The sequence below is a fragment of the Ananas comosus genome, linkage group 1 (assembly GCF_001540865.1).
Source record: "Ananas comosus cultivar F153 linkage group 1, ASM154086v1, whole genome shotgun sequence".
NCBI lineage: Eukaryota > Viridiplantae > Streptophyta > Magnoliopsida > Poales > Bromeliaceae > Ananas > Ananas comosus.
The window spans coordinates 315,774-338,766 of NC_033621.1; the positions used below are offsets into that span (position 1 = coordinate 315,774).

Here is a 22,993-nt window from a genome sequence, read left to right on the forward strand (position 1 = left end):
TATATATATATATATATGAGTAGGGTTACTGTACTCTTATGAGTATTGGGCCCTTTGTACTTATAAATTGTTTTCAATGATGGAGTTTCCGAATCGACGATCCACTCCGTTAAATATGATCTAGAGTATTTAAAACTTTTAGAAAATAAATTTCGTAATTTTTCGAAATCATAATAAAATCCATCAAGCGGGTATAAAATGAACGGTCAAAATCGAACGACGTCCTAAAAATGGATGATCGGATCCTTCAATTTAAGATCGGAGTTATCAATCTTTATCTAGATAGTGCATAGAATTTTCTATCAAAACTTCAACCAATTCCGATTCATTTACACTGTTAAACTAGCAAGTATCCCATACCGGCCGTTAAAAATTATCAATTTTGTGAGCTTTTGATCGTAAGGCAAATGATGTCGAAAAATTATGAAATTTGATTTCTAAAAATTTCAAATGCTCTAAATAATGTTTAGCGGTATGGATCGTCGATTTGGAAGCTTTATCATCGAAAACAACTTATGAGTACGAGGGCGATCGTACTCATAAGAGTATATATATATATAACTATTTAAAATTTAATAAAATAGATTAATTAGTAGCTGCATGTTGTGTGAATAAATTAAGCTGATTAAAGAGCAATTAATGGTAGCTAGTTCTACAGCCATTTATATATGTATATATGTAACACTATTTAACGGCTCGTTTTTGCTTCTCCTCACTACTGCTGTATACTACTTGGCCAGCGTCATGGGACATGATAGAGTGAGAACACACGCAGGAGAGACAGAGACAAACGTGGGTATCATTAATTCATTAATTAATTAGAATAATAAAATAAATTTCTCCAAGGTGTTAATTGGGCCGTGATCATTTGTATTATTTATGAGCAAGTTGCACGAAATTAATTTATACAATTAACGAAGACGAAGACCAATAATTCTCCTCCTTTCACACAGCGTGTATATCTATATATAAATTATAAATTGTCAAATTTATGACTCAATACGATCATAAATTATTATTAAAATCGACCTTAAAAATGGATAATTTAATTAAAAATTTATTCTCTCCATAATTCAAGGGCAGTATGCAAAATTTTCCAATATTAATTATTTAACTTTATAATATTAGCTCTTTCTTTTTCCAAAAAAACTCCTAGATTCACATATACCTGGTGACCGGTACTACTTGTGCAATAGCAAGTCATTTTTTTTTATGCATAAATTTTAACCCTTCATTGATTAAAAATAAACGGTTAAGATTCGAACGGAGTATTGATCGCATTGCTCTTTTTTTCTAACTAGTGCAGCTACTGCTCTTGCTAAAACTATTGCCACGGAGCTGTCCCAAAAATGGAAACAAAAAAAAAAAAAAAAATTCAAATACTTCAGTCTTTGCCAAACAATTAAAGTCACCTCGAAGACTGCGTACGCGCTTAATCCGGGCTAATTAATTAAACTACAAGAAGATAAAAGATATCACAGGAGAAACTGCTGGCGAAACGGATTAATTCACATTTTGTGCGAATTTTAGACCATACCCATCTGTTCATATTTGAGTACACCGAAGATGACTAGGATAGGATAGTTGAATAATAGTCAAGTGCTCTTTAATTATATATATAATAATTTGTATTACCATGTTGCTGATTTAACGTGCTATTTTATACTGTACTGACGCAGCATTTTGGGAACCCGTAGCATGCTGTTGTCTAAACTTGTGTGTGTGTGTGTGTGTGTGTGTGTGTGTGTGTGTGTGTGTGCCACACACTTTCCCCCTCTTAATAACCAGAAGCAGAAGCAATTAACATATTTAATTAAAGCACGTTGAACGAGCATTTATTATGTTTACTAGTGCCGGGTTAATTGTGGAACTTCTTTAAATAAAATAATAAGATTAATTAATTACTTTAGGTGTGCAATCAAACAGAGACAGAGAGGACGCACACAAGAGTGAGATAGTACAGGGTACTGCGACCGGTTCATCATGTGTCGTCATCACTCCTCTTCGTTATGGCTCGGCAATTAATCACAACGTATATATGTATATATTTACCGACATCTTGATCGATAATTAACGAGAAATTAGTCGAATTAAATAAGTGTGTCGTACGTCGATGATTAATTAGATAAAATAATTTAAAATTTATTAATATATATATATATATATATCTCAAGCCAATACCACGAAAATTTTCGTATCTTTGAGTTAATTAAGAGAGAGAGAGATATATATATATATTTATTAATCTGCATATATGTAAAATCTGTTAAAGATGAACGTGTAGATTTTCAACCCACGTATTAGTGGTAGGAAGAGTTAATTCCTAAATCCATAAGAAAAATTCTAAATTATAATTAACGATTTTGTCACATTTTTAAAATAAGATTAACCTATCTTTTTTTATATATTAATTTTAAAATGTGAATTCAAAAACTTATATGTTGACCATGAATAAAAATAGTTTCACATTATATATAGAATAGTTTACGCATACATGTTATTCGAGTTTAATTACTTCGTAATTAGTGCGCAACGAATCGAGTACAACACCGACGACACGAACTGAACAAACCCGTTCCAGAAACGTTAAACTACCAAAAAAGCCAGAAGGAATGCATATCAACTAATCAACCTACCCGGTACTAATCGAACATTAGAAGAATAAAATGGAAAAAGATATTGTTTTTAATACCTGTTCTGTTGATTAATATTCAAGAAATTACGTTACAGCTAGGTTTAACGTTCTGAAAGTCTTTGTCAGCTTCCGAATGCAATTAATAAAGTGTACAGGTTTTAAGTTCCTAGTTACAAGTGTAAGTGCGGTTTGAAAAAAAAAAAAAAAAACAATTAAGTTCGAGAACGACCAAAGTTAAAGAATCTAATCAACTCGTAATAGTAATCAAAACAGAGCTAGGAAAGAAAAAAAACTGTCTTTCTATCATTCGCTCTCGACAATGCAAGAAAATAAAAATCTTTATTTCATTGATCTTTATATTTTATCAATTCAAAGTTTAAAGAGCTTATATATAGTTAATATTTCGGTAACTGGTTGACCCGATCAATATCAGTTATAATAGAAAGTAAAGTAAAACATCACCGCCTATTCCTGCAATTCGTATTTGTATCTGTTTTATCTTTTTATCCTTCCTATCTAATACAACTTATCTCACCTGATCGTCCCTTTCAAGGAGAAGAATTAACAANTGTGTGTATATATATATATATATATATATATATATATATATATATATATATATATATATATATATATATAGCGTTGCCGTATATATCGATCGAGCACTGTAAGAGACGCGCATACCATTTATATATATACATAAACACACCGAATCCTTTACTACATCTAGTCTACAATTATAATATTTAATTACAGTAAACTAAAATTAAATTTTAAAGTTAATGTGAATTAAATTTTGATGCTTTTAGTTTAAATAATAAACATAAATTTTAAATTTATCATAATTCAAAAAATATATAAAAATATTCATTGTTTATATTAAAAAAAATTATCTAATAAAATATAACATATTCACTTATAAAACATAATTTTTATTGTAAATTTTTGAATAAATATGATGTAAAAATTTATATATTTAAAATAAATTAAAACATATGCGAACCTATAGTTATGATCCAAAAGAAGGCTAGAGACTCATAATTTAAACATATGCTCGAAAATGGAACTTCGAATCCATCCGATCGACTAGGTAACAATCATTCATATATTTGATAAGTGAGTTGTATTGCATGTATGTGAATGCGAACCTAGCTATAGTTTGCTCCAACAACTATTTAGTAAAATACTGTCTGTTTCGGACCGCCTAGAAGGATTGACTACGGATTAGTTAGGGGGTATATCTCTCGTCCAAAAATTTAAGGAAAAAAAAAATAAACAAACAAACAAACGAAGAAGAGAGAGTCCACGCATGTTTCTGAACTGTCAACAAAACTATACATTAGGAATTAATAAACGAATGACAGCACTTCCAAGTAGTCTTTAGCCAATTAATAAGTCAACTACAGCCAAAAAAAAAAATCCTACAGCCACATTGCTAGGCTGTTAGAACAGTCGAAGTCTTTGGTTAATCCTTTTACGTGTTCATAATTCAAGGATCAGCGTTCACACCATTCGCACGTGACTTCTTTTTTTGAAAAAAAGGTAGCATGCTACCTGCTTCATTTAATTAGAAAATGAATTTAGCTTCAAAATATGAAGACAGTTAAGGCCTCAATAAGAACGAGAAAGACACACACCTGCACAAACACACAAACCCACACACACACGCACACACACACCCGCCACACGGCTCAATAAGAATGAGAAAGATCCACAATTGCACACGCGCGCGCGCACACACAAAAAAGCAAAAAGCAACTAGACACCCCCTACAGTTAAGGTCAGCCTTCACCCCTCTTCTCTCAGTCCGTCAAAAGGTTTGCGATCTCCTCGAGAACACGATAAATATTCCTCCTCTTTCCCTGAAAGATAATACAATTCCTTTCTAGCCATATTACCCACCAACAAGCCGTTAGTTTACAAAGTTCTTGCTTTCTTCTTTGATTATTTGACACATTCATGAATGCCTCTCATAAATCCCTTGCCGAAGTTGACATTGACAAGCATTCTGAATTAGAGATCATCCGAGACAGAATATTTTTAGTATAAACACAGGTCAAAAACAAGTGTTCATTAGTTTCCACTTCGGCTTCACATAGAACGCATCGTTGGTCTCCATCCCACCCCCTTTTTAATAAATTGTCAACCGTAAGAACTCTCTTTCTTAGGAGTAAACAAAAAAAAATCTTTATTTTAACAGGAACTTTTAGTTTCCAGATCTGTGGAGCAACACGATCCCTAATACCCCCATCGATCAAGAACTTGTACATCGAGCAACACGGTCCCTAATACCCCCATCGATCAAGAACTTGTACATCGAGCAAACGGAGAAGGTTTGGGATTTAGACAACCGCCACTTTATCGTGTCATGCCCGGCACCCTCGAAATGATCCGAGACAAGTGCTTTAAGCTGCTGAAGACGAAGGTTCTCTTGCTCAGGGTAACCTAGTAATATCATGTCCCACCTCCAACCTCTTGGCGTATAGCGCAGTCTCACACCTTTAGTTGCTTCCGTGTAACTTGAGCAGGCACGCGACTTCTTTATTCACATTTTCAGTTTGTTAAGATTAGTTAGAGCATTATCATTCTTTTAGGTGTGGTGTAATTTAGTGCATAGGGCATGCAGATGGGATACAAAGTAAAATATATATGTTGAATGTATAGAGTGGAAGCAGTTTCTATTCAATTGAAATTTAATTTAGACAACTGCAAGCTAGTGGTTTGCAAAATGCTTCATAATTAATCAGGAGCTATTATCATAATAATGAATTGCGCACATAAGTGAATAATTAGTACAGTATAAAATAGCACATTAAATCGGCAATATGGTAATTAATTAATAGTTGGATAAATTTTCTACATCTATCTATATTTTAGATTAGGACTTATTTTCTTAAGAATTTAGAATTGATATGTTTTTTTTTTTCTTGAAGGTAACATGAGGATAAATATGTTAAATTAAAATTATAAGCTAGCACTTACGTATGTAAATAACTAATTTTGCATGGCAACCTGAAAAATTTAACTCTATACTAACTTAAGAATCCAAGAAGGCACGCGCGCGGATGGAACTTCCAATCTAGCCACCTACGTAACAATCGTATTTAATTGATAAGTGAGTTGTCGTGCTGATGTGAATGCAAACCTAGCTTGCTCCTAGAATTATTAGATTTCTGGGATGACCAATAAAATAACTAATTCGTCTCTTTCGGACAGTCTAGTAGGATAGACTTTGAATTAATTAAACGGGTCCTCCTCCAAAAAATTAAAAAGGATAAACAAAAAAAGAAGAGACGAGTACTTCATGCATGCATCTGGATGAAGAACAAAATGAAATATACAATTATAATTAATGAACGAATGATAGCTCTTCCAAGTCTTTGCCCAAATAAGTCAGCTACAGCCACAAACAACCCTTGTGTTTTTTTTCTTTTTTTCTTTTTTTCCTTTAATTTATAGGCAAGGAAATTTGAGTTCTTTAATGCAATGTCGATCCAAATCGCTAGGCTGTCAGAAACAGTCGAAGACTTTCGTTAATCATTTCACACATCCATAATTGAAGGGTCAGGGTTCACATTCACACGCAACTTCTTTTTTAATTCGAGCTCTCACTGATTTTCCATTTATTAGATTTTGTTAGATATTAATTGGAGCATTATCGACTTATTTTGTTGTGGTCTAATTTAATACCTAAGTATGTATGTTAAGTATGAATGTGTGATCATAATAGCAAAATATGAAGGGTAGATATTATGTCGAGTAATCTCTCAAAAAAAAAAGTTAAGTATTTAATTCTTTGTAAGGTACTATTCAACTCTCTGATCGTAGTCATCTACGGTGCACTCAAATATGAACATATGTGGTATGGTCTAAAATAAGTGCAAAATGTCAATTAATCAATTTCGTAGGAGTTTTTGTGTGATATATTTTATCTTCTTACACTTGAATTAGTCCGGATTAGGAACGTAACCTTCTGATGACTTTGTTTGGCAAAGACTAAAGAGTTTGAATTCTTTGTTTTTTTTGGGGGTTTATTGTTGAATTAAGAACTTAATTGCAAGTTTAGTAAGTACATTGGCTACAATAATGGTTGAAAAATGAAATAACTAAGAAAATTCCAAACAAAAAAGATGAAGGAAAAATATATATATACTGAAATCAACAAGTTATATCCGATGTTTTTAAAAATAAAAAAAAAAAAAAAAAAATCTACATGCATCCAGCTATGCTTCCAGATAATATTGATATTTACATATACATCCACCCTGCTGCAAAGATAGATATATACGCGACTAATTTAATTGGATGCATGTATCTTGCTCTTAGCCTCTTAGACTCCACTGCAAAAATCCCTCCTAATTAATTACTGATCTATCGACTCTGCAGTAGTTTAATTATAATCCAAGGAGGTGTATTACCATTTAAGCCAGCCACGTGAGTAACAATCACGAGCATTTTTTATGAGAGAGTTGTTGCATGTGCACATTCATGAATGTGAACCTTAGACTTGCTCTAGAATTACTAATATCTGGAACGATTAATAAAATACTTGTCCGTTTCGGCAGCATCATATAATATATATATATATATATATATATATATATATATATATAGATAGATAGAGAGAGAGAGAGAGAGATTGACTTCGGATTAATTAACGGGTCCTCGTCCAAAAAATAAAATAAAAGGAGAAAATGACAAATGTTGAAAAGAAGAGAATCTAATAGCGTAGACTACAATCTATATATATATATATATATATATATATATATATATAGACTAATTAAATTTTTTCACATCATCAGCCGTCCCCGGTACAAGTATTAAAGCGGTCGATAATTGGTAACCAAAATTTTAAATTTAAAGTCTAATAGCTTTAGCTTTTCAACTAAATAAATTTCTTTTTAAAAAAATTAAATATATCTTTCTCTCTCGACAAAATTAAAAAGGGCACCATATTATCCCATTGTATTAATGTTCTATATAAGTAGTATCATAGGAGTAGGCAGCACTACTCTTTTATCCGGTTCACCAAATTTTTGAATACCAATTATCAAATTCTTAACCATGTATGCACATGATAGATGGCAAGAGACTTGTATATAGAAAATAGAGAGAATACATAATAGAGAATAGGCCAGGCACATGCATAATATATGAGTAAAATAATCGAATTGCATTTCCGCGTAAGTTGGTTCACGTAAGATCAGCATATTATTATAGATGGGGAAAACAAAGACGAAAAAGACTTCTACCCCAGCTTCCACACCTATATATAGTTAGCCTTCTTAATTATCAAGGAGAGACCAAAGACGAAGCATTTCGTAATAACTTGGACTTGATACATTAGTATCTATATATCACTTGTTGCATATGGAACATAACCCAAGCAACGCTCAGAAATCTTCCGGGATTGCGGCTATAACTCCTAACATAACGGATCCCAACATGGACGCGCATGCTCTGCTAGCCCGCTTGCAAGTATTGGCCGGCACCGGTGGTGGTGCCGGGCAGGTGGACGTGAACAGCTTGCTGAGCAATCTAATGCAGCAGCTGGCCGTGCCCGCTCATGCACAGGAGCAGCAGCAGGAGCAAGAGCAGGAGCCGATGTGCGTGGCGGGGCCCATACAGATGATCTGCGGGGCCAGCACCTTCTTCGAGCACAACGTCCATGACTTCATGCTCTCTGCTAAGGAGATCGCCCCCGCCAGCACCGACTACGCCGTCGTATCCATCATCGGCGCCCACAGCAGTGGTACATAATTATCTCTTCTCTGCTCTTCTCTTCTCTTCTCTTTGCTCCTCTCTCTCTCTCTCTCTCTCTCTCTCTCTCTCTCTCTCTCTCTCTCTCTCTCTCTGGCGCTTTTTTTTAAAAAAAAGAAAAGAGAAGAAAAGAAAAGGAGAGAGTAGTATTAATTTGTCCGTGTGTATATCTTTAATTTTATTTTTATATTTTTTTAAAAGATAGGTAGCACACTATTCGCTTCGTTTATTTTATTTAAAAATAAATTTAGCTCGAAATGTGAATCAACTAGGTTGTTCTATAGACGGTCGGTATATCTTTAATAAATCGCGCGTATGTACGTACGTACGTACCCTCCAGAGTCCGGAGTATAAAACTTTGTCTATTTTTTTAATTTACTTCTTTGCCCTTGAAGAAGGGCCGTATTTACATGCATAAACCTCATGCCGCTCTCCGTTCGCGTCGCCCTGTACACAAATAGTGTCCCCGCCGCGAGTCGCCGGCCCTAGAGCCCGACCCGGCCCGGTCGCGGTGGCGGGTCATGGATCACGTGACCGTTAACCCGCCACGCTTCCTCCTCGTCGCACCGTTTCATTCCACATGCGCGGCGACTTGTTCGTTATCGACGGAAGATGAAATTAGAGGGGCTACTTCAATTCTTCTTCTTCTTCTTCTTCTTCTTAATTTTAAGTTATTCTCTTCCTTGATTATGTAGTGTAGCGTGTGATGATCTTTCATTTGTTTACTAGTAGTACACTACTTTCTTATATCTTCTCGACTGATGAATCCCATGGAATTACATTCGGATTTGATTCCAAAGGGAGCGTAAGTTTCTTCTTTTGGTATGTTCATTACACACAGTATTAATTATTGTTTGCCCGTATTGATATTGTTCATAATCTGGAAAGGAAAGTGGATTCATGCTTTTATTGTTGTGTGCTGAGTCCCTGCCTAAGGAACTAATCTATCGTAGCTCAAAATTTCCCCTTTGCCCCCGCCCTTTTCGTGTCCTGGGGAATCCTTTTACAAGGCCTGTTTGTCTGTGGAGCCTGAAATGTGGATATATTAAGCAAAATGTTTCAATTTTAGCATCGCAATCTGATTACTGGCAAGCGCATTTTTGTCTATTTTGATTTCTGAAATCTATTTTACCTGAGCTAGGCTTACTATTCGTTTTCTTCTTACCCCTTCTCATTCAACCATGACCCTAGCTAATACAACCATAAATTGTGTGTGTGTGTGTGCGCGCGCGTGTTTTGATGGTGTTTGATCCTTGCTTCTCTGTTTCTTTCTGCAGGGAAAAGCTATTTGCTGAACCGCCTTTTCGGGACCAACTTTCAGGTGATGGATGCCGCTAAAAGGAGGTAATGCGCTTATCAGCTGTTACTTAAATCGAGTCAAACTTTCAAATTTCAGTTTGCATCATCGTATGCATTGTTTTGGCACTAGACCTTTATTGGGACTTTACTGTTGTTAGCCGGGCCACAAAAAGTGTCCGTAATGGACTTAACACTCAGAAAGTTATAAAAGATTATTAGCCATCTCATGTTAACCTTGCTTTGAATTATTACTTGAATCCCACTTCAAGAAGCATAAAGGATGTTTTTTTTTTTTTCCCAGGGGACAAACCACCAAAGGAGTGTGGCTCTCAAGGTGCACAAAACCATCCATGTTGGTTATGGATGTCGAGGGGTTTGATGGAAGAGAAAGAGGGGAGGTATTTCTTCCTTTGCAAGCCCTTTGTGAATCTCTTCCGTGGTTGGTGTAAAATAAGCTGCTTTTTTGTTTCCCTTCGGCAGCATTTCTTTCCATGATCTTTCTTCTTTTTTTTTTTTTTGTTCCAGCATGCAGTGAACTGCCATGAATAGAAGAAAAGTAACTTAACTACTAGCTTATAATTTGATAGAAAGCATTTATGAAACTCTTAAACTGGTCTAGATGCATGCTCATGGTTCTTGCATAAATGCCTTATTTGGTAATGAACAAGCTTCAAAAATTAATCAAAAAAATACTGGTTGTTTTGGTTCTCATGCAGTGCATTTTCCTTTTTTCTTGCATTTCCCATTAGACTACCTACATACCAGGTAATAAATTCCATTTGTTACAAGCACATATAGATATGAAGTCAAAATTCTTATTCTCATCCTTCTATCCTACCCTATGTTTTGTGGGATGACTTCATCGGCCTGAGAATTAATGTGATTCGTGGTTCCTATGTAGTGGGCATGTTTATTCTACTTATTTTAATCCAACCCAACATGTTTAGTGTGGTACCATGGTTGGCCGTGTCATATAGTAACTAAACTCTCATATGATGTGATTCTATATATATTTATCTTTCAAATATTGTTTTCTAGGCTTAGGCCTTGTTAATGTTTGCGGTGTCTGTAAGCACCCTCTTTCATACATTTGAAGACCAAAATATTGCCAATGGAGAAACAAGTAGCTGCTTGTTTTTCTGGTGGCAGTTCCCTCCACTATTTTATAGAATCAAAGTAGGGAGGATTGAAAGTGCCTTCAGACTTTCTAGGCCTTCCAAAGCATAAAAGTGGGTGCTTTTAGACACCTTAATCCCAAACTAAGCCTTATTTCAACTGATGACTAATCTTTTCTCTCTGTAATAGGATGACACATTATATGAAAAGCGAGCTGCTCTCTTTTCGTTAACTATCTCGGATCTTATGATGGTGAACATGTTAGTCCGTGTTCTTGTTCTGATATGTAAAGAATCTTCTTTTAATAAGATGCACATAATTTTGAAATCTATTCTATTACTTTAGGTGGCTACGAGATATCGGCCGACAACATGGTGGTTGCATTCCACTTTTCAAGACAATATTTCGGGTATGTCTTACTTGCAATTTCAAATATTCTAGCACTTAAGTTTTCAATATAGAAAGCCTTTCAATACTGTAGAGTATTCCTAACAGTATTATTGTCAATCCCAATGCCTTGTTTGATGTGGAAGCACCCAGGACACTGTGCTTCTAAAGCACCACAAACACTCTCTCTCTTTCTCTCTCTCTCTCTCTCTCTCTCTCTCTCTCTCTCTGAATGTATGTGTATATATTACACCCAAATGAAAAAGAAGCTCTTTTCTTATTTTGAAATTTCTTAAATTCACCTTTATGGCAGGAAAGAGCAAAGCTGGAGCCCAGTAAAACTAGAGTATTAGTCATTGTACGCGACTACGATTATGAGGTTTGTGAATCATATCTGAATCTTAGTTTATTTCCATCTGATTATCATCCTGTGCTTATTTTTCCTGTTTTCCCCTGGCAGACTCCAATGGAAACTTTACAGAACAACTTGGTCACACAGATGGAAGAGGTACATATTCTTACTTATACCTTTTTAGCATATTGCAATGTGTAATTTTATCTCTATGCTGCAGATATGGGAGTCGGTGAACAAACAACCTGGTAAAGAAAATAAACTGTTCAGTGACTACATTGAGGTGAGCCAACATATTAGGTGTAGCTCTATAGAGGTTCTTATTTTCAACATCTTCTTTCTTGTATGTATATTTCTCATCATCACTTTTTTTTTTTTTGTGAAGGTGACGGTATTTGCTTTACCTGACAGACTTCTAGTACAAGATTTCAAAGAAAAGGTATGTAGTATTTTAAGTTTCAAAAGTATCAGAAAGGATGCAGAAGTTCAGATTTTGATAAGAACTGTTAAAGAATATGAAACAATCATTATTCTCCAAAAGCTTAAGCTATCAGAAAACGGTGTTTCAATGTTTATTTTCAACATTTCTCTTTACGTCTAGGCTAGAAACTTTTCGAAAGGCCCAAGATGTGAAACTAAATTAAATGAGAGGAAGTTAAATAATGCTAGGACTGTAGCGGGACTCGAACTCAAAATTTTTTGTTTTAATACCATGTTAAAGAATATGAAATAACTATTATTCTCCAAAAGCTTAAGCAATTAGAGGACGATGTTCTCAATATTTATATTCAACAACAACAAATGAGTAACTAGTTCCAAAATTGAAATTATTGGTTTGATCAAAAATTCCCCCCATGGTATCAGTTTTAGAGAATCAAAACTAGTAGGTTAAAACTTTTGTCATGTGTGAACCATTTACATCTATTACTTATGATATCATTGTGTCAAGAAGCATGTTATCCAAATGTTGAGCAATTTTCAAGAAAAAACACATGAAAAGAAAAATTATATTACTTCTTTAAAAGGATCTTCATGTATATAAGATATTTTATTGGCTACCTTTTCAGTGTATAGAAGGATTTACATTCATGGGGCCCATGAAGTTTATAATCTTAACAATAGCTAGAGCAGAATTTTAAAATTTATTTTCTCTAACAAAATTAATATTGTGTCTGATAATATTCAACATAAAGAAGTCATCTTTTAATATTTCAATGTTCTTTAATTCTTACATCGCATTTATAAAACAACCCTTGCTGCGCTGGATCATTATGTTTAGTAGATATTTATCAAAATAACATTTTAATAATATATTAGTCTTAACTTTGGTTCCTTATGGCCTCCTCAAATTTCACGTTATTCCTATTTAACATTTTAATTAACTTGCCTTTAGTGGCTTTGTGGATTAATTTTACATTTGATTATTCTCCAGGTGACAAACTTGAGGAACTGGTTTTCCAAGGGAGGTCTTGCGGAGCTCCAACAGGACAAGGTCGCAGCATCAGGATTTGCGTTCAGTGCAAAAGGGATATGGGAAACCATTAAACAAAACAAGCAACTTGACCTGCCAGCTCACAGGGTATTCTTCTGATTATTTGGTTTTAGAGGTCACTTCAATCTTAACAATTATTTTTCATGCGAATTAACCAGCACACAATTTGATGGCATTTTATATCTAGATCCTAGTGTCTACCAGCATCTGTGAAAGAATTGTTAGGGAAAATCTTGATGCTTTGGCATTACATGAGGTACTCCCTATTCTTTTATATGGTTCTTGTCATGTTTCCTTTGTATCTCTCATAACGCCTCTTCCTGTTTTGCCTTCTGCTGTACGGTAGGATTATATGTCTATGAAGAGTGGAGCACAATATTCTCCAAAGGAATTCAGCACAAAGCTGGAGGGACTTCTAGAGTGCGTGTTGGCAAGGTAAGACATTCTGTCCCTATAAACGGGATTAAATAAAATGCATATGAACACAGTAGCTATTGCTCTTAATGTGTTTCTTTACCTTCTCTGCTACATGCACAATTCTTGTCTGAAAAGTATGTTGGTACTTGGTAAAGTGAAGTTGTTTTTACACGCAAGTTTTATATTATCCATTCATTCTCTGCATGAACGCATGCAGAAATAACTAGGCAAAGCCTAAAAAACGTGAGAGAAATAAAAGAAAATATCTATCTACTCTCTTATTATGAACAAACAAACTGAGATAAAAGCAGATTTCTTCTCGTCTATTTGAAAATCAAAGAGCGTCTGACAGTCTTTGAAGTGAATAAGTGATATTTCTATCATATAAATGATAGTGCAAGTTTTTTTTTTTGTTCTTTCTGCTTGAGTAACAAATATTTCTGACCAATATAAATATATGATCAAGTTGTTTGACCTAGAATTGAAGCGCTCTATGTCAACTTGGCAAGACCATTTTACCATTTTGTCTTCAGTTTCTAAAAGAATATCTAATCAGTCGTCATTGCTGAATTGACCTTAATATATGCGCTTCTCTTGGCAATCGTCTAGTTACACTTGCAAATGAAGGGGTCCAAGTTCATGGTCATCTGAGGGTGTGTAAAAGCTGCATTAGTTGTAAAATAGAAGCCAGATGTTGTGGCAAACAGAAGGCCTGGAGTTACTGCTGTGGTAGGAAGCTGATGTGAGATTTTGTGCCCTAAAAGCAGAACTCTAAATGGGAACAGCTTCTAGCTGCACTAGCAAGCAGTTAAGGAATTCTAATGGAATCACTATTAAGGCTTCTTCAGCAACCATGAAAGGAAAGAGGATTTAATTCAACTTACCCTACATGATAGAAAAATATTTAATTCAAGCCCCTCCACTACCACCTAAAGAAAGATGAATGAATGAATGAAAGAAAAAGGGATCGCCTTTATCCCAGCAGCAGGGGCTTGCAATATAACTGAAAAATCACTGGGTAACTTTCTCATATAAGGACTTTCTTTTTAATTTGGCTACGCCTAGGAATCAACAACATAGAAACTTTATTATTAATTACCCTTTTGCTTATTGATATCAGGACTAACAAGGATTGGTAGAACAGCAAACATCGATCTTCTTGTACTTTTGGGTACTCGTATAACTATCAAATACCATTAAAGTGACCAATTCCTGGAAGTAGGTGCTGAGGACAAAAAGTGAGAGTTACCATGTCCCTCTAATACCACTATAAATGGTGATATTGTGTTAACAGAAACAGAAGGTTGACTTGGGATTATATGAAAAAGCACCTGCATCTTTAGTTCATAATGAGAAAATATAATATCTATGTTCATGCCTTTAGTTTCAACGATGTCAGGTTTTGTCATGGTTAGAGCTTGTCTATGCTTCGCATCGGAGGTCTCCTAAATAGCCCTTCCTGTAATTGGGTTCCTTACCATTTGATCTGGAAAAATTAAAATCATCTATGCATCTATATTTGATAATGAGTGAGATTGATATACATATCACAGTATCATGATTCCGACATATACATTATCATATCAACTGTTACACCCATAACCTGCAATTGGTGAATTTGGAGTCGATGTTCGTGATCGATCTTGCAGAGTATAGAACAGTTGTTTGAAATATATATATATATATATATATATATATATATATATATATATATATATATATAGAGCAGGGCTGCTGTGCTCTCAGGAGCACGGAGGCCTCCGTGCTCCTGAGCCGTTTTCGATGATGGAGTTTTCGAATCGACGATCGGCTCCGTTAAACTTGATCTAGCGTATTTAAAGTTTCTAGAAAATAATTTTTGCGATTTTTCGATATCATTTACCTAGCAATCAAAAGGATTCAAAATCAATAATTTTTAACGGCTGAAAATAAAATCCTATAAAAAGTGGTGATATAGCACTAAATTTTTCGATCAGAAATATAGATCTTGTTGTAGATAGTATAAAGAATTTTCTATCAAAATTTCATCTGATTTGAATACTTCTACATCGTTAAACTTGAAAACGGCAGATATCAACCATTAAAAATTATGGATTTTGAATCCTTTCGATCACTAGGTAAATGATATCGAAAAATCACAAAAATTATTTTCTAGAAACTTCAAATGTGCTAGATCAAGTCTAACGGAGCCGATCGTCGATTCAAAAATTCCATCATCGAAAACGGCTCAGGAGCACGGAGACCTAGCACGGAGACCTCCGTGCTCCTGAGAGCACAGCAGCCCTGCTCTATATATATATATATAATTGATCAGCAGACTATCAAAATTCAGATTTAGAAATATTCAATAAATGACATCAACTCTTCTGATGAGTCCACTAATGAATATCCTATTTCTTATCATATATTTAACTCTTTTCCCAGTCCTCTGCATTTAAATAAGAGTAGATCTCATAATTACTTTTGGAATTATATCTAGTAGAGTTCTACATATGCTATCTCCTGCTGTTGCTTACATGATTATTTGTCTATTCCTTAGATACGATGCAGAGACTGACATGTATGATGCAAATGTGCGAGCTGCTAAACGCCATGGGTTGGAGAATGGAACACTTCATGTGAGATACCTTTTGCTTAGTTATTAAGTTAAACTGTAATAATTGTGATGATCAATGACTTCTAATTATGTTTTTGACAAGTGTTTAATATCCTTAAAATGTTTAAGTTTTTAACAATGCTTGATTTCATAACAGTATTTTGAAATTTTTGTACAGTGGACTGATATTTAGAAAATATGTAATTTTGAAATTCTCTTCCATGATGACTACTACAGGCAATTTGCTTTTCTGAACAATACTGTTCCCTTCCATGACGGCCGCGCTGCATACAATTTGTTTTCTAATGAATACTCTCGAGTTTTGCAATTTGTAGTTTTCATCGATTTTAGCAAGTAGGATAATTAAATATTAGCTAGTAGGTATAAACCAAATTGGGATTGATGTGATGATCTTTCTTGTTTTAGGTAATGTCATAATGATCAACTGCCTATTCGAACTGACACGACACTTTGATGACTTAATATATTCTTAAAATTGTGAACTACTCTCTTTCGTCTGTTTAATCAATTATATATAGCATTCGAGGCAACATAAGACATGAAACTGCAACCCTTTTTTTTCGCTCTGATGATCATAAATTTGTAACAATGGTCAAGTTTTTTCATTCTCTTTCTTGGATATATGCAGCTTCTGGAGCCTTTTTGCAAGGATATGTTCAATCGTCTTCGCACAACAACAGCATGTGAAAGTAAAGATAAAATTGCTGCTCAATTGAGAAATGCTGATGATCCCGCCACTGCAGTTGATGCTTCAGTCCAGGCTTGCTTGAAGGAGTTCACTGAGTCATGCAAAGGTAAGTTTGTTTCTTTTAATATTACAAAATCTAGTTAATTTGCTTCCAGCCCATCTCGTAGTCAATTACTTTATGTACCTCTAGCTACAAGAAAGGCTTCTCTAGAACTTGAAAATAACATCTTATTTTGTAGTTTGGTATTTTACTCCATCTGTAGCTAAAAACCTACAAATTTGACTGCTTTTCATATTCATGGGAATTCAAAACCTGAATTCTCGTTGGCATCTTTCCCCTTGCTTAATGCTTACTCATCCTGCTAGAAGCTTAAAAATTTCCAATATTCCAGTTATGTTTATCATATTCTTGATTTGTGCTGCTTAAATTAGTTTGACTGCTAGAAAGCTCTCTTTACTTGCTGACTTTGCTCTTTGTATATTTTAGCTGCAACTGTAACTCGATTATTTTTAGTTCAGAAGTTCAACAATTCAATTATTCTCAATATCTCACAAATGGACCATATTCCTTTTAGAGTTGAGCTCAAGATACCAAGTTCTGTGTGATGAGAACTGCAAGGAGCTGAGGAATGAGCTGACATCATTTGCTCAAATCAAGGCAGAAAGCATTAAGGTCTTTTTCTGCCATCGCTTTTCTCTTCTGTGGCATTCTATATTCAATGACACTATGTTTTGTAACAAAGCTTGTGATAATAAAAAGCCTAAATGAGCACAATGGGGACAAAGTACAGAAATGTGATTTCCATCGCAAAATTCTCCCTCATAAATTTTGGAGTTTCTCTTGGTGATGATGTTGCTTGGTTGTTTTGACTCAACAGTGGAAAAGGACGAGGAGATAAGTGTAGGCCTCTCCTATATAATGGAGGATGGCTCCTCCAATGAGTATATGTATATTTATAAATATAATGAAGAAAAGAAACTAATAAAATGAAAAGGGAGAAGGCATGCTCGAGGCCGAGAAAACTGGTAGCTGCTGCTCTGACTAGATCCGAATTTTATACTTTCGTGCGACCATCCAAAATCATTAGAGCTTTACAGGGTGGATACAAGCAGAAAACACATTTCATTTACTTTTCCATACACAACGGATCCTTCTAAAGTTTCTCATCCTTGTGTTTTTTCAGTAGTGCTGAATTCCTTCAATAATGTACCGTTTTCATCTTCTTACAGTTTTCCTTCTCTCTCTGCCTTTTCATATAGGAGCAACGCATGCGGGAGGAGCTGGAGCGCCAAAGAATCGAAGCTGAACGTGAAGCAAAACCAGTGAGGGAAGAAGCAGAACGTTTGAGGCAGGAAGCCGAGCATGCAAAGGTGGCTGCAGCGTGCGAAGCTGAGCGCATCAACCAAATACGAGAGTTGGCATTACGCCGAGTTGAAGAAAACGCACAAAGAGGGGAGCCTCCACGAGGACTGGGAATTGATCCCACACTCGATGCGGCTTTGAGCGTCTCACCACTTTGGCACATTCTCCGGCCATTCCTCACCTCTGAGGCCCCAACGACCGAAGGTTTGATAAATCCTCCGAAAAACACATAAGTCTGGTTTGGTGTCGGCTGTCGAAATTTGCTCTGATGTTTGTGTCGTATGTTGTTGCTATTTCTGAACTGTTTGATGTCCAGATTTGCTCTGATGTTTGTGTCGTACGTTGTTTTTACTTATCAACTGTCCTGGCTTGCTGTAACAAATAAATACCGTATGCAATAAAGCGTCAACTGCCCTGGTTTGCTGTAACTAAACAGTACCTTCTGCAATTGAGTTGTAGAATGTATGCGATCAAGTGTCCTGATTTGCTGTAACAAATAAATACCTCTATGCAATGCAGGTACGTAAGTTAGCGTGCTATTACTTGTTGTTTGGGCAATAGGTTCTTGATCTTGTTTGTAGCGTTTTTCCCATGCAGAGGATACCCGTTGACCGTGTAAACCTCAAATATCAGGCCTTTCTGATCTTCGGAAGAAGCAAATAATTTTGCAGGTTTTTTTTTTTTTTTTTTTTTTTTAAGAGAGATAGATATCACGCTACCCGCTTCATTTATTTCATTTGGAAATAAACTTAGCTAGAAATATAAATCAACTAGGATTCAAACTTGAATCTTAGATATCAACAATTAAATCTTTTGCCACTTGCTCTAGGGACGGTCGGTAATTTTATAGATTTGTTGATTTGGCAAGTAGTGCACCACTAACGGCAGACACGAACCCACATCTAATCAGATTGTTTACGCATTAAAGCACATTCGCACTTTTTTAAAAAAATTTTGGTGTACTAAGATTGTGGAAGACATACCATTTTCAGCAAATCTGTAGAAAACCAAATCTCTGGCTCCCGCCTTTACAGCATTAATTGAAAATTACGAAAATCTAAAAAAGTCCAATAATTGACAAGCATGCTACTACTCTGCATTCTAACAGTCCGCTATACATTTCTCCAAACATAAATGCAGAAATACGCGAAGAACATCATCAGAGGGGTAGCTCAAAGTACATCTCTACGTACGCCATAATTTTTTCAAAACATATCTCAGTGGCAGGAGTGTTAAACTACAAGACCGACGTATTCAATTAACAACCTGCATATTCAGTTCTTCAAAAGCAGGCAGTGCCAACAATGGAAGCATCGCACCACATTTTATATGTCAGACGCCCTGAAAAGGGTCAAAAGTGACAAGAAGAGGTTGATGATGTCGAGATACAGAGCGACCGCAGCCCACACGTACTCGTCATAAGCGTAGCGCTTTATCAAGTTGTCCGTGTCGTAGACGATGTACCCGCAGAAGATGAGCGCAGCTATCCCGCCGTAGATCATGTAAGAGATCCTCCCGAGCGGAAAGAACAGCTGAAAGGACAAAAAGAATTGATCGTGTTATACATTTTTTTCTTTTTCTCGTAATTGATAGAGAGAACTCACCCAGGGACGGCGTGAACTGTACCTGTATAAGCGCGAAGACGATCAATATCATCAGCGCAGCGAACAAGAACGGGCCGAGGAAGTTAAAGTCGTGGCCTCTTCTTGCCGCCCAGAAGGTGTAGAGGGTGAGACCGACGACAACGATAGCTGTTAGGAAAACAGATTCGAGGATGACCTTCCCTGTTACGCACGCACGCAGAGAAAGAGGGTCACAAAATTTGCATACCAACTTTAATACAAAATTATACCGAAATTAAGGTCCATTAAATCTTCCGGTGCATTAACAAAGTATAGGTGATGGTTTCCAAGCAGTAGCCAGTTCACAGATTAGATATCATAACCAAATGAATTGGCTTTCTGAGAACAGAGTGCGGTAAGATTTCAGACTACCAGCAACACAGATAAAACAGACATTTCTTTGGTGCTAATACAGATCAAAATCTAGAAAATCTGTGTTCATATACATTAGAATTAAAGAACGCGTAGGGATTTAAATGTTACCCTTGGTGAAGGCACAAGTCAATCCGACGGCGAAGCTGATGGAGACCGTGAAAAGGCCGAGTAGCAGCAGATTCACCGGATGGTGCTGGTAGTAGTAATACAGCGGGCAAAGTACTGCAACACATTCAGAAAAATTAAATTCTTTAGTAAAACTACAGTGATATCCTCCTGCATTGGTTCGATCGTTAAACAATTAACTAGACACGACAAATTCATATGTAAATATCACAACCGCCTCTGTTAATAGCATCACCCCCATCAGTAAATCAGTGAAATATATAAGGTCAAGTTTATAATTCGAATATATATATAGATATATATATAAGAAAGAGAACATGAGAGGTGTGGACTCTACAAGCATGCAGTACTTTACATATTAAATAAAAATACTACCGAATAAATTAAGCAATTATACTGGTGAGAGAGAAAGAGACTTGCCGAGGAAGGGGAGAATGATGAAAAAGATGTAGAGGCCGAGACCCCCCGGGGAGGAGACGAAGAAGTAGGCGATGGGGTGGACATAGACGACGATGGCGGCGACGGCGATGGTGAGGAGCATCTGGATGGTCAGGATCGAGTAGATCTTCCTGATGAACGCCCACCGCAGCTCCGGGCTCTCCAGCATCATCGGGTACAGCGGCCGCGCCCCGGACTCCACGTCGGGGCCCTTGTACGGAGGTCGAAACCACATCTTCTTCCGAGAAAGGTGACGGAGCTCGATCGAGGGAGCGGATCAGCGATCAGGGTTAGCGCTAGGGCTAGTGTTATCTCCGGTGTTGAGCTCGCGGGGGCTAGGGTTAGGGTTTTATCGTCGCTCGTGAGCGGAGGAGGAGAAGGTGGGAGAAGGCGAGAGAGAATAAGAACCCGAGGAAAAATGAGTAAGGAAAGGAAGAGAGAGCGGGAGACGCGACGAATGTTCGAGACGGGTCTCGCACCGAAAAAACAAACACGAAGTGACACGCGGCGGTCCCTGAACTTGCCACGTCGCCCACTGACGCGAGCTTCGCGCGTCGTCTCGTACGGATATGCGGACCCAGCGGCTTTCGGGTAGACCGCGAGCAGCTTCTTTCCGACCACTAAGAGGGCGACAGCTCATCACGGATGAGTGGAGGTGGGGACCACCACCCGTTTTGCGGTGAGGGGGCGAGACGCTTCGAAGCATATATATAAATATACTTTGCCCGGAACGGAGGATGGGGCCAGAGAATTTTCTTTGTGCGCCCCAGAACACGATTCGGCAGTGTTTGGTTTGGAAATAATAGAAAAAAAAAAAAAAAAATTTCTTTGTTCTCCTTTTTCTTTTTTTTTTAAATACAGTGTTTGATATTTGAGAATAATAATTTTTTGATTTTTGAAATTGCTATTTCATTTTTTTTCTGAAACAATCTTATTCTCAGATGGAAACAAAATTAATTAAAGTCTAAATTTAATTATGATTATTATGATATTAAATTATTAATTAATTTAATTAATATATTTAAACTATTATATTTTGCTTAAATAATAAAATTATTTATTTATTTATTATTTATAATTAATTATTAATAATTTAATACATTTATTCAAAACTAATATTTATATCGATCAACCATTAATATTTGTATTAATCTAATTTTTCTTTTACTAGTTATCTAGTAAAATAATTTACTATCTAATTAAAAAATCAAATTATTTTTTATAATTAATTAATTAATTAATGTATTTTCATTTTCTTATATATTAGGGAAAACTTTAAAAAAAACCTCCTGTGGTTTCACTCTTTCTCACTTTAGTACCCTATAGTTTAAAGTGTATTAAGTTGGTACACTGTGATTTCGCACTTTCTCATTTTAGTACTATGTGGTTTAAAGTGTATCAAGTTAGTATCCTGTGGTTTCGCACTTTCTCACTTTAGTACCATGTGGTTTAATATTTCATTAAGAGAAAAATAAAACCACATGGTACTAACTTAATACAAAAATAAAACCATAGGGTACTAACTTGATACAAAAATAAACCACAGAGTACTAACTTAATATACTTTAAACCACAGGATACTAAAATGAGAAAGTGCGAAACCACATAGTACTAACTTGATACACTTTAAACCACAGGGTATTAAAATAAAAAAGTGCGAAACCATTGGGGGTTTTGAAGTTTTCTCTATATAATATTCATAGCTAATAAATTTATTAGTTTATTAAATTATTTTTAAGTAATATTTTGATATTAATTAATTAGATAAAATAATTTTAATTTAAAATTATAATTATTATTCTCCTTGTTCCAATCTAACCAACCATTCAAACACTATTTATCTTATTCCTAGGAACAACCTAATTTTTATTTAAATTAAAAATTGGTCTAGTTTCTATTTATACCTGAACTTGTATTTATATTCTTATTAACGCAGCCGATGGGAATTAGAGCGCAATGGAGGAATAATAATAAGAAAAAATTAATTATATAGTTTTTTTAATTAAGAAAGAGCCATTAATTAATAATCTATATGCAGTTGTATGCTAATACGAGATTATGAGTGTTTATATAGAGTTGGGTTCTGTTTTTTTTTTTTTTTTTTTTTTTTGGCTAAACTATCGAGGCCCTTTATTTGTGAGGAGTGAACATTATACTTGCACATTTTGGCATTAGTTATAATGACCATATCAGATCTTTTCTGAAAAACTGATTTAGAGTTTGGATTGTTGGACTAGAAGTCTAGAATAATAGGAACAGCTGCATGTTATAATTTTAAAAATATAGATGTTTTAGCTAATTAA

At 35.4% G+C, this 22,993-nt stretch overlaps 2 protein-coding genes across 5 annotated transcripts; one reads left to right on the forward strand and one right to left on the reverse strand.

The window, feature by feature from the left end:
- On the forward strand, nucleotides 7,972-18,657 carry LOC109707560 (protein ROOT HAIR DEFECTIVE 3-like). 4 transcript variants are annotated; one of them, XM_020228915.1, is made up of 16 exons: nucleotides 7,972-8,390; nucleotides 9,676-9,742; nucleotides 9,999-10,095; nucleotides 11,003-11,073; nucleotides 11,159-11,222; nucleotides 11,514-11,579; nucleotides 11,661-11,708; nucleotides 11,773-11,835; nucleotides 11,938-11,991; nucleotides 12,985-13,131; nucleotides 13,232-13,300; nucleotides 13,391-13,479; nucleotides 16,001-16,079; nucleotides 16,707-16,872; nucleotides 17,342-17,439; nucleotides 18,027-18,657. In XM_020228915.1, the coding sequence occupies exons 1-16, from the start codon at nucleotides 8,009-8,011 to the stop codon at nucleotides 18,360-18,362; spliced, it is 1,896 nt and encodes a 631-aa protein (XP_020084504.1). In that variant the 5' UTR covers nucleotides 7,972-8,008; the 3' UTR covers nucleotides 18,363-18,657. The 4 variants fall into 4 exon arrangements, with proteins under 4 accessions (XP_020084504.1, XP_020084513.1, XP_020084534.1 ...); XM_020228924.1 differs by lacking the exon at nucleotides 7,972-8,390 and adding an exon at nucleotides 8,800-9,064; XM_020228945.1 differs by lacking the exon at nucleotides 7,972-8,390 and adding an exon at nucleotides 8,925-9,220.
- On the reverse strand, nucleotides 19,128-21,114 carry LOC109708089 (BI1-like protein). Its single transcript, XM_020229688.1, has 4 exons — nucleotides 20,673-21,114; nucleotides 20,235-20,348; nucleotides 19,756-19,913; nucleotides 19,128-19,661 (listed from the first exon to the last, which is right to left on the reverse strand). Exons 1-4 carry the CDS (start codon nucleotides 20,923-20,925, stop codon nucleotides 19,455-19,457), a joined length of 732 nt encoding a protein of 243 aa, XP_020085277.1. The 5' UTR covers nucleotides 20,926-21,114; the 3' UTR covers nucleotides 19,128-19,454.

Coding starts and splice junctions, on each gene's coding strand:
- LOC109708089 (XM_020229688.1), bottom strand. CDS start 20,925: ATGTGGTTTCGACCTCCGTACAAGGGCCCCGACGTGGAGTCCGGGGCG. Junction 19,914..20,234: donor GACTTGTGCCTTCACCAAGG/GTAACATTTAAA, acceptor CGTGCGTAACAG/GGAAGGTCATCCTCGAATCT. Junction 19,662..19,755: donor TCGTCTTCGCGCTTATACAG/GTACAGTTCACG, acceptor TTGTCCTTTCAG/CTGTTCTTTCCGCTCGGGAG.
- LOC109707560 (XM_020228915.1), top strand. CDS start 8,009: ATGGAACATAACCCAAGCAACGCTCAGAAATCTTCCGGGATTGCGGCT. Junction 9,743..9,998: donor ATGGATGCCGCTAAAAGGAG/GTAATGCGCTTA, acceptor TTTTTTTCCCAG/GGGACAAACCACCAAAGGAG. Junction 10,096..11,002: donor ATGGAAGAGAAAGAGGGGAG/GTATTTCTTCCT, acceptor TCTCTGTAATAG/GATGACACATTATATGAAAA.